Here is a 12,402-nt window from a genome sequence, read left to right as displayed (position 1 = left end):
TGGTATATTGGCCATATATCACGCCTCCTCGGGCCTTATTGCTTAAACATGCAACAGTTTAGATAAAAGGGGAAACAAACATTTGGCTTTGTTATTATTGCTGTATAATAATATTAAACGAGCTAGCCTACTGAGGCCTACCCTCGGCCAGTGTTCCTACAATCCAGTTACCACCAATACATTTTTTGACAACGTCATGTTTGAATCTGTCCATAGGTCTACCGTCCATTCATACTGTACACAGTTTGGGATTCTAACCTGTGAAGAGTTGTATTATGGGCTAAGGGCTATATGATCTGCTAGGCCCACTGTGTAGATGAAGATCAGATATAGCTCACACTGAAGTTATTACATCATGCATTGCCTCATTCTGCTAAATAGTCTAAATAGGTTTATCAGATTTGTTTTGGTCAGATTTGGGAAGTTAGATTGTGAAATTGATAAGAGATACAAGGCTATTACTTCTAGTTCTATCAGTAATAAGATTATACTTTATGCTACATAGTAATTACTTTGTAAGTGTCACGACTTCTGCCGAAGTCGGTTCCTCTCCTTGTTCGGGCGGTGTTCGGCGGTCGACGTCACCGGTCTTCTAGCCATCGCCGATCCATTTTTCATTTTCCATTTGATTTGTCTGGTTAATTCCGATAACGAACGAGAATCCGGCATGCTATCCAAGCTATGGGTGGCTAGAAGACCGGTGACGTCGACCGCCGAACACCGCCCGAACAAGGAGAGGAACCGAGTTCGGCAGAAGTCGTGACAGTAAGGGACGGTGTTATTTTTCCAACCAGAAACAAAGCAGCATCAGTCTTGCACCTAGGATTTTTTTCAGCATTGGTGGCAAGGGTAAAACCCCCACAGATGTTATGCCTTTTTAGCTGTGCCAGCTAGGGGGGGGGGGGGGGGGGGGTGCATTGTTACTAGTGTTAGCGCAATAACATGCTAGCTGTCATTGAGCCAACGACTATCCATTTAAAAGTTTGTCTTGCCACAAATAAATACAGTACCAGTCAAAAGTTTGGACACACCTACTCATTCCAGGGTTTTTCTTCGTTTTTTTACTATTTTCTACATTATAGAATAATAGTGAAGACATCAAAAATATGAAATAACACATATGGAATCATGTAGTAAACAATATATTTTATATTTGAGATTCTTCAAAGTAGCCACCCTTTGCCTTGATGACAGCTTTGCACACTCTTGGCATTCTCTCAACCAGCTTCACGTGGAATGCTTTTCCAACAGTCTTGAAGAAGTTCTAACATGTACTGAGCACTTGTTGGCAGATTTTCCTTCGCTCTGCGGTCCAACTCATCCCAAACCATTTCAATTGGGTTGAGGTCAGGTGATTGTGGAGGCCAGGTCATCTGATGCAGCATTCCACTCTCCTTCTGGTCATATAGCCCTTACACAGCCTGGAGGTGTGTTGGGTCATTGTCCTGTTGAAAAACAAATTATAGTCCCACTAAGCGCAAACCAGATGGAATGGCGTATCCCTGCAGAATGCTGTGGTAGCCATGCTGGTTAAGTGTGCCTTGAATTCTGAATAAATCACTCACAGTGTCACCAGCTTAGCACCCCCACACCATCGCAACCTCCTCCTCCATGCTTCACGGTGGGAACCACACATGCTGAGATCATCTGTTCACCTACTCTGCGTCTCACAAAGACACGGCGGTTGGAAGCAAAAATCTAAAATGTGGACTCATCAGACCAAAGGACAGATTTCCACCTGTCTAATGTTCAGTGCTTGTGTTTCTTGGCCCAAGCAAATCTCTTCTTCTTATGGTGTCGTTTAGTGGTGGTTTCTTTGCAGCAATTTGACCATGAAGGCCTGATTCACGCAGTCTCCTCTGAACAGTTGATGTTGAGAAATGTCTGTTATTTGAACTCTGTGAGGAATTTATTTGGGCTGCAATTTCTGAGGCTGGTAACTCTAATGAATGTATCCTCTGCAGCAGAGGTAACTCTGGGTCTTCCTTTCCTGTGACGGTCCTCATGAGAGCCAGTTTCATCATAGCGCTTGATGATTTTTTGTGACAGCACTTGAAGAAACTTTCAAAGTCTTGAGATTTTCCGGATTGACTGACCTTGACGTCTAAAAGTAATGATGGACTGTCATTTCTCTTTGCTTATTTGAGCTGTTCTTGCCGTAATATGGACTTGGTCTTATACCAAATAGGGCTATCTTCTGTATACCACCACTACCTTGCACGACACAACTGATTGGCTCAAACACATTAAGAAGGAAAGAAATTCCACAAATTAACTTTTCACAAGGCACACCTGTTATTTGAAATGTATTCCAGGTGTCTACCTCATGAAGCTGGTTGAGAGAATGCCAAGATTGTGCAAAGCTGTCATCTAGGCAAAGGGTGGCTACTTTGAAGAATATAAAATCAAAAATATGTTTTGATTTGTTTAACACTTTTTTAGTTACTACATGATTCCATATGTGTTATTTCATAGTTTTGATGTCTTCACTATTATTCTACAATGTAGAAAATAGTAAAAAGAAAAATAAATAAAACGGTGTCCAGAATTTTGACTGGTACTTTATTTTTAAAAAATTACATGATATTATTCTACAGCAGTGGGCAAGAATTTGTCAGCAGTGGACCTCCACTGCTAAATTAATATAGGGGAAACACTGAGCATCAGTTGCATTGACTTTGATTATTGCAAAGCAAAAACACAAATTTGTTGACCTTGTTCCCCATTTCCAGGTTCTGCATTATGTTCTTATTACCACAAGAGGGCAGACATTTACTGATGGTAAGTAGCTGTGAGCTTTCTAGAAACCGGTTGAACCACTCTATTGACTGTAAATTGTTGATATGCCAAATCATTTGTAGATTTTGTTTTGGCTTGGGTAGCTCAGTCATAACACACTTAATTTTGTTTGCTCGAGATCATAGCAGTGAAAGCCAGTGGAAGTAAATAGGGTGTAGATTAGTGTTACTCAGAATTGTAGGCTATTGTTATTCCATTTTCTTTAATACAGCATATTGTTTCTCAATGGCTTTCACAAAACATGTCATTTACAATGCTCTTTTATATTTAAATGTAGGGAAATGAGAATTGCGCATACATAAATAAGCTGGTCTTTCCACATCACCTTATATTTGAATGTCAGGTAGACTCGTCTGTCTGTTTGCTTAGGGAAATCACTGCCATCTTCCTCTTCTTCCATTTCTTCTGTTGACGGGCTTCAACTGGCAAAATGCAGGTAGACTGTTTTTACTACCTACTGTATTATGTTTTCTGTGATAACTTTTTAGTTCTCGTACACAGTGAGAAGAGTAGCTAAATGTAGCCTGCAAACAAAAATACTAATGTGTTTGTTATGTGTGTTTTAGGGTAATTTATGTATCCTTCTCAGACTGTTCCTTCTTGACTGTGCCTCTGCCTGACTCAGTAGCCTACTCTCTATGTAAATCAACTGGGTAAACTTTTTGAAAACTTTCTGAAACTTTTTTTCTCTCTCTCAAACAGGTCTTGTGATCTCTTTCCCTCTTTTCTTTTGGCACGGGGTTAACTTAACAAAAACATGGTTGGGAAGAATGTCACAAGACATGACAATAAGTAACTCTGTTTTCTGAAATGAGGGACTGTTAATGATGCCTGAGGCAGAATGAGGCTCTATACTAAGTCAGTTTGAACTTCAGAGGGATACAGGAATATGTTTTATAACGGTCTTGGGAGAATATGAGGACATATTACTTATGCTGCTTATTTTTTAAGGGCTGTGACATTTTACCATATTATGAGAACATATTTAGGCCTACATGTATAATATAATATGAACAATCAGGCCTTTGTAAGCCTTTCATAGTTCCATAAATGTCAATGAATCACATCACTCTTTCAAATTTTCTTTTGAGGTTTAGAGACAAAATTCTATACAGTACCAGCTGTTGTTACATGCTCAGCTAAATTACACATTTTATCGTGTAGTTCAGCCAGGGTTATGGGCTTTGGACAAACCCTGGGACTTGGGATGGGATTTGTTTAAGTACAGTGTTTGGTCTTCTATAAAGAGGTGCATTCTGTATATTTCTTTCTTTGAGGAGAGCTTTTTTTGTTTTGCCCCCAGACATATTTGGGTTTGTGTGTCCCCCTTGTTTTACTCTCGCGCTTCCCCCTGAAAGAAAAGCATTGTGACTTTATCTTCATGAATGTTTAAGTAGCAACAAAACCACTCCGACAGCATTCTTTCAGGAAATAGGAACGTTTTCTTCTTCTACCCTGTTAGGCTACTACACTGCATGTTGTAAGCACTTGTTTACTGTAAAGAAAGAGTGAGGAAATCACATAACATTTTTAACTCCTTTTTGCAGCTGAGGTAAGCTTTTTATCAAAAGGTTACATTTATTTTTATCTAGTTACAGACACATCATTCGGTTAACATTTAATGCTAAACTTCAACAAGATTTACTGTAAGTGTAATGTATTTTTTTGGGGCGAAGGGGGCACTGTCAGATGTTTTCAGGTTATTTTGTTGGTATGAGAAAGTGAAAGCTTTGTTTTTAAACAGAGGACTCACATTAGTGGCAGTGTTGGGTGTTGTGAACAGTACAGTTAAATGTTTACATTTTTACAGTTTAGTCATTTATCCAGAGCCTTTTACTGTTAGTGCAGTCATCTTCAGATAGCTGAGTGCCTAGTGGTTAGAGAATTTGGACTAGTAACCGAAAGGTTGCAAGATCGAATCCCTGAGCTGACAAGGTAAAATTCTATCGTTCTGCCCCTGAACAAGGTAGTTAACCCTGTGTTCCTAGGCCGTCATAGAAAATAAGAGTTTGTTATTAACTGACTTAACTAGTTAAATAAAGGTTAAATAAAAAATGTTAGGTGAGACAACCACATACTTACCACGTAAGTAGTAAGTACATTTCTCCTCAATAAAGAATAAAGAAGTTATAAGCAAAGTTAGTGCACAACTTTGTTGTGTGGCGGGGGGGGATAGCGCTGAGATGTCTTATTTAAGATACTGTTTATTAAAGAAGTAGGGTAACTTTGCGTGTCTTCTCATCAGGCGGTCGGTGATGCCGGGTCAGTGGTCTGATTTAGAGGTTATGGTGTCAGCTGTAACACTACGGAGAGACTCAGCCAAGGTCATGGAGGTCTGTGAATTCTCAGAGAAAGGTAGGATCCTTGTGCTGATGTACTGTAAACATACCCAACAATAAGGATCGTAAGGTAATAGGTTTCTCCTGACAAAGAGCTGCAACCCCAAATGGTAAAAAAAAAAAAAAGAACTCTTCAATATTACCGTATTGACTACTTCTTGTATGTGTGTGTCAAGTATAAGTATTCTTTCTGTGGGTGGAAATTAGTTGACTCATCTGTCCAATTTTCCTATTCTCTAACATTATTTATATAAGCCATTGCCTTTTATGTGTTTACAGTATGACACTAGTATAGGCTGGCAGGTAGCCTAGCAGTTAGGAGCATTGGGCCAGTAATCGAAAGATCGCTAGTTTGAATCCCGTAGCCGACAAGGGGACAAATCTGAGCAATGCCTTTGAGCAATGCACCTAACCCTAATTGCTGTGGATTAGAGCGTCTCCTAAATTACTTTTAAAATTGTTTTAAATGTACAAGATATGACTCTTAGGGAAAGGATGAATCTAAAGAACAGGATGACTCTAAAGGAGAGGATGACTCTAAAGGACAGGATGACTCTAAGGGACAGGATGACTATAGAGGACATAGAGGACAGGATGACTCTGAAGGACAGGATAACTATAGAGGACAGGATGACTCTAAAGGACAGGATGACTCTAAAGGACAGGATGACTAAAGAGGACAGGATGACTATAGAGGACATAGAGGACAGGATGACTCTGAAGGACAGGATGACTATAGAGTACAGGATGACTATAGAGTACAGGATGACTATAGAAGACAGGATGACTATAGAAGACAGGATGACTAAAGAGTACAGGATGACTCTAAAGGACAGGATGACTAAAGAGGACAGGATGACTCTAAAGGACAGGATGACTAAAGAGGACAGGATGACTCTAAAGGACAGGATGACTAAAGAGTACAGGATGACTATAGAGGACAGGATGACTATAGAGGACAGGTTGACTCTAAAGGACAGGATGATTATAGAGGACAGGATGACTAAAGAGGACAGGATGACTATAGAGGACAGGTTGACTCTAAAGGACAGGATGACTAAAGAGGACATAGAGGACAGGATGACTAAATGACAGGATGACTATAGAGGACAGGATGACTCTAAAGGACAGGATGACTCTAAAGGACAGGATGACTATAGATGACAGGATGACTCTAAAGGACAGGATGACTAAAGAGGACAGGATGACTAAAGAGGACAGGATGACTATAGAGGACAGGTTGACTCTAAAGGACAGGATGAATCTAAAGGACTGGATGACTCTAAAGGACAGGATGACCATAGAAGACAGGATGACTATAGAAGACAGGATGACTCTAAAGAACAGGATGACTATAGAGGACAGGTTGACTCTAAAGGACAGGATGACTATAGAGGACAGGTTGACTCTAAAGGGCAGGATGAATCTAAAGGACTGGATGACTTTAAAGGACAGGATGACTATAGAGGACAGGATGACTATAGAGGACAGGATAACTCTAAAGGACAGGATGACTATAGAGGACAGGTTGACTCTAAAGGACAGGATGAATCTAAAGGACTGGATGACTCTAAAGGACAGGATGACTATAGAGGACAGGGTCTCTATAGAGGACAGGATGGCTATAGAGGACAGATGACTATAGAAGACAGGATGACTATAGAGGACAGGATGACTCTAAAGGACAGGATGACTGTAGAGGACAGGATGACTCTAAAGGACAGGATGAGTCTAAAGGCCAGGATGTCTCTAAAGGACAGGATGACTATAGAGGACAGGATGACTATAGAAGACAGGATGACTATATAAGACAGGATGACTATAGAGGACAGGATGACTCTAAAGGACAGGATGACTATAGAGGACAGGTTGACTCTAAAGGACAGGATGACTATAGAGGACAGGTTGACTCTAAAGGACAGGATGAATCTAAAGGACTGGATGACTTTAAAGGACAGGATGACTATAGAGGACAGGATGATTATAGAGGACAGGATGACTCTAAAGGACAGGATGACTATAGAGGACAGGTTGACTCTAAAGGACAGGATGAATCTAAAGGACTGGATGACTATAGAGGACAGGATGACTATAGAGGACAGGTTGACTCTAAAGGACAGGATGATTATAGAGGACAGGATGACTCTAAAGGACAGGATGACTATAGAGGACAGGATGACTCTAAAGGACAGGATGACTCTAAAGGACAGGATGACTCTAAAGGACAGGATGACTATAGAGGACAGGATGACTATTGAAGACAGGATGACTATATAAGACAGGATGACTATAGAGGACAGGATGACTCTAAAGGACAGGATGACTATAAAGGACAGGATGACTAAAAGACAGGATGACTATAGAGGACAGGATGACTATAGAGGACAGGATGACTATAGAGGACAGGATGACTCTAAAGGACAGGATGACTATAAAGGACAGGATGACTAAAAGACAGGATGACTATAGAGGACAGGATGACTATAGAGGACAGGATGACTATAGAGGACAGGATGACTCTAAAGGACAGGATGACTATAAAGGACAGGACGACTATAGAGGGCAGGATGACTATAGAGGACAGGATGACTAAAGGACAGGATGACTATAGAGGACAGGATGACTCTAAAGGACAGGATGACTCTAAAGGACAGGATGACTATAGAGGACAGGATGACTATAGAAGACAGGATGACTATAGAGGACAGGATGACTATAGAGGACAGGATGACTATAGAGGACAGGATGACTCTAAAGGACAGGATGACTATAGAGGACAGGATGACTATAGAGGACAGGATGACTATAGAAGACAGGATGACTATAGAAGACAGGATGACTATAGAGGACAGGATGAATCTAAAGGACAGGGTGACTATAGAAGACAGGATGACTATAGAAGACAGGATGACTAAAGAGGACAGGATGACTCTAAAGGACAGGATGACTATAGAGGACAGGATGAATCTAAAGGACAGGATGACTATAGAGGACAGGATGACTCTAAAGGACAGGATGACTATAGAGGACAGGATGAATCTAAAGGACAGGATGACTATAGAGGACAGGATGAATCTAAAGGACAGGATGACTATAGAGGACAGGATGAATCTAAAGTACAGGATGACTATAGAGGACAGGATGACTATAGAGGACAGGATGAATCTAAAGGACAGGATGACTATAGAGGACAGGATGACTATAGAGGACAGGATGACTCTAAAGGACAGGATGACTATAGAGGACAGGATGCCTCTAAAGGACAGGATGACTCTAGAGTACAGGATGACTATAGAGGACAGGATGACTATAGAGGACAGGATGATTATAGAGGACAGGATGAATCTAAAGGACAGGATGACTATAGAGGACAGGATGACTCTAAAGGACAGGATGACTATAGAGGACAGGATGACTGTAGAGGACAGGATGAATCTAAAGGACAGGATGACTATAGAGGACAGGATGACTCTAAAGGACAGGATGACTATAGAGGACAGGATGACTGTAGAGGACAGGATGAATCTAAAGGACAGGATGACTATAGAGGACAGGATGACTAAAGAGGACAGGATGACTATAGAGGACAGGATGACTCTAAAGGACAGGATGACTATAGAGGACAGGATGAATCTAAAGGACAGGATGACTAAAGAGGACAGGATGACTCTAGAGGACAGGATGAATCTAAAGGACAGGATGACTAAGGAGGACAGGATGAATCTAAAGGACAGGATGACTCTAGAGGACAGGATGAATCTAAAGGACAGGATGACTAAAGAGGACAGGATGCCTCTAAAGGACAGGATGACTATAGAGGACAGGATGACTAAAGAGGACAGGATGACTCTAAAGGACAGGATGACTATAGAGGACAGGATGACTATAGAGGACAGGATGACTATAGAGGACAGGATGGCTATAGAGGACAGGATGACTATAGAGGACAGGATGACTCTAGAGGACAGGATGAATCTAAAGGACAGGATGACTAAAGAGGACAGGATGACTCTAACGGACAGGATGACTATAGAGGACAGGATGACTAAAGAGGACAGGATGATTTTAAAGGACAGGATGACTATAGAGGACAGGATGACTATAGAGGACAGGATGACTCTAAAGGACAGGATGACTATAGAGGACAGGATGACTAAAGAGGACAGGATGATTTTAAAGGACAGGATGACTAAAGAGGACAGGATGACTCTAAATGACAGGATGACTATAGAGGACAGGATGACTATAGAGGACAGGATGACTATAGAGGACAGGATGACTCTAGAGGACAGGATGACTATAGAGGACAGGATGACTATAGAGGACAGGATCATCTCAGAGGCCTGTTGCTGCCTACAGTCATGAATACCATCATTCTTGTTATTAGAGAATAAATTGTGTGCTGCTGACGCGTGTTTGCTTGTTCCGTTTCCATTTGGGATGAAAATGAATTACGTGTAGATAAGATGGTTTCCCAAAACTACTGTTACATATAGCTAGGTGAATTCCCCTGGTCAGCTCCAGCTGTGAGTTCACTGTGTTGGTGAATTTAGGTGTCTGACTGACTCCAGATCAGGTTGAAGGCAGTGAGTGGTGCTTCGCACCTCAGTGCCCTTGGATGGCATTCTCTCACGCTGCATAAATCAGTGTGTGTGTCTGTGTGTGTGTGTATGTGTGTGTGTGTGTGTGTGTGTGTGTGTGTGTGTGTGTGTGTGTGTGTGTGTGTGTGTGTGTGTGTGTGTGTGTGTGTGTGTGTGTGTGTGTGTGTGTGTGTGTGTGTGTGTTGGTGGGGGGGGGGGGGGGGTCGACAACGACCAAGGCTCAGCTCCCCCTGTGGTGCCTGGCAAAAGTATTCACCCCCTTTGGCGTTTTCCTATTTTGTTGCATTACGACCTGTAATTTAAATTGATTTTTATTTGGATTTCATGTAATGGACAAATAATCCAAATTGGTGAAGTGAAATTATTAGAGTATCTGTCTATAGGACCCCTTTAAGCCGTCCACTCCACAGAGCTGGGCTTTACGGAAGAGTGGCCAGAAAAAAATAAGCAAACACGTTTGGTGTTCGCCAAAAGGCATGTGGGAGACTCCCCAAACATATGGAAGAAGGTACTCTGGTCAGATGAGACTAAAATGTAGCTTTCTGGCCATCAAGGAAAACACTATGTCTGGCGCAAACCCAACACCTCTCATCACCCCGAGAACACCATCCCCACAGTGAAGCATGGTGGTGACAGCATCATGCTGTGGGGATGTTTTTCATCGGCAGGGACTGGGAAACTGGTCACAATTGAAGGAATGATGGCTGTCGCTAAATACAGGGAAATTATTGAGGGAAACCTGTTTCAGTCTTCCAGAGATTGAGACTGGGACGGAGGTTCACCTTCCAGCAGGACAATGACTCTAAGCATACTGCTAAAGCAACACTCGGGTGGTTTAAGGGGAAACATTTAAATGTCTTGGAATGGTCTAGTCAAAGCCCAGACCTCAATCCATTTGAGAATCTGTGGTATGACTTAAAGATTGTTGTACATCAGCAGAACCCATCCAACTTGAAGGAGCTGGAGCAGTTTTTCCTTGAAGAATGGGCAAAAATCCCAGTGGCTAGATGTGCCAAGCTTATAGAGACATACCCCAAGAGACTTGCAGCTGTAATTGCTGCAAAAGGTGGCTGTACAAAGTTTTCAGTTTTTTTGTCTTATTTCTTGTTCGTTTCACAATAAAAAATATGTTGCATCTTCAAAGTAGGCATGTTGTGTAAATCAAATGATACAAACCCCCCCAAAATCCAATTTAATTCCAGGTTGTAAGGCAACAAAATAGGAAAAATGCCAAGGGGGGGAAGAATACTTTTGCAAGCCACTGTATGTACTGTCCTGGTTATTATGACACACAGTGTTAGGACAGACAGAATGGAAGGTTGTTTACCCTGTAATGTAGAGTATGTTTTGCTGTCCCCTATCAAATCAAATGTATTTATATAGCCCTTCGTACATCAGCTGATATCTCAAAGTGCAGTACAGAAACCCAGCCTAAAACCCCAAACAGCAAGCAATGCAGGTGTAGAAGCACGTCAGTAGGTACTATGAGAACTGAGAGGAAGAGGACAGGAATTGTTAATTGAGAGGAGAAGCCTTAGTTGAAGTGTCACGAAGGGGAATGGAAAGCAGTGTGTTTTTGTGGTTTGCACTTATCGTAAACTATAAATGACTCAAGGCGTGAAAATATTTACTGCTTCTCTGCTTTTAGCAAATATCCATTGTTACTGCTATGGTTTGGTACCCTACTTGTCATGCATCTACAAGCAAACAGGCACCCACTGACACACACACACACACACACACACACACACACACACACACACACACACACACACACACACACACACACACACACACACACACACACACACACACACACACACACACACACACACACACACACACACACACAAAGCTAAACCGAGTATAAAGCTAAGTGATATACTCGGTTTAGCTTTGTGTGTGTGTGTGTGTGTGTGTGTGTGTGTGTGTGTGTGTGTGTGTGTGTGTGTGTGTGTGTGTGTGTGTGTGTGTGTGTGTGTGTGTGTGTGTGTGTGTGTGTGTGTGTGTGTGTGTGTGTGTGTGTGTCCAGCAGACTGAGTTATGAGAGTGAACGGAGGCTGGTAGTTGACTATGTGCATTGTGCTTTATGAGATGAGCAGGCTGTAATGACTCTGTCACTAGTAAATGGGATCTGATTTGTAGCACAGCTGTCGTTCCACACTCTGTACTACTCTTCTGGAGGATGAACACACACACACACACACACACACACACACACACACACACACACACACACACACACACACACACACACACACACACACACACACACACACACACACACACACACACACACACACACACACACACACACACTTCAACACACACTTGGGTTTATGTTGATTGTTATGCTGGCACAAACATTCTCACTTACACATGTAGTTGATATGGGCCTAAGTAATTACAATTTTAAATATAATCAGTGAAAAATGACAGACTTTCACAGTTACAGCAGTCTGGCTTTAGTTATCTAATTTCCAATCAATGGGTCTTTTTTTCAAAGCAACCTTAGATCTATACAATATGGACAGAGGAATTAACTTCCAGAGTGCACAATATACAGTGATATACAGTGAACAAATATACACAATATACAGTGATATACAGTGAACAAATATACACAATATACAGTGAACAAATATACACAATATACAGTGAAC

The 12,402-nt window shown here is 41.6% G+C and overlaps 1 protein-coding gene across 5 annotated transcripts in view; it reads left to right on the top strand.

The window, feature by feature from the left end:
- The first annotated feature begins 5,047 nt into the window (after positions 1-5,047).
- Positions 5,048-12,402, top strand: part of LOC139543048 (myelin transcription factor 1-like) — a 147,486-nt gene continuing 140,131 nt past the window's right edge. For all 5 annotated transcript variants that reach the window (XM_071349163.1, XM_071349167.1, XM_071349164.1 and 2 more), the window contains exon 1: positions 5,048-5,154. In XM_071349163.1, the coding sequence (XP_071205264.1) occupies positions 5,055-5,154 (100 nt within the window). In that variant the 5' untranslated portion in view covers positions 5,048-5,054. The remainder of the gene's footprint in view (positions 5,155-12,402) is intronic.

The sequence above is a fragment of the Salvelinus alpinus genome, chromosome 17, assembly GCF_045679555.1.
Source record: "Salvelinus alpinus chromosome 17, SLU_Salpinus.1, whole genome shotgun sequence".
NCBI classification, from domain to species: Eukaryota; Metazoa; Chordata; class Actinopteri; order Salmoniformes; family Salmonidae; genus Salvelinus; species Salvelinus alpinus.
The sequence above is the reverse complement of the archived record's forward strand: the minus strand, read 5'-3'. Positions and strand labels throughout refer to the sequence as shown.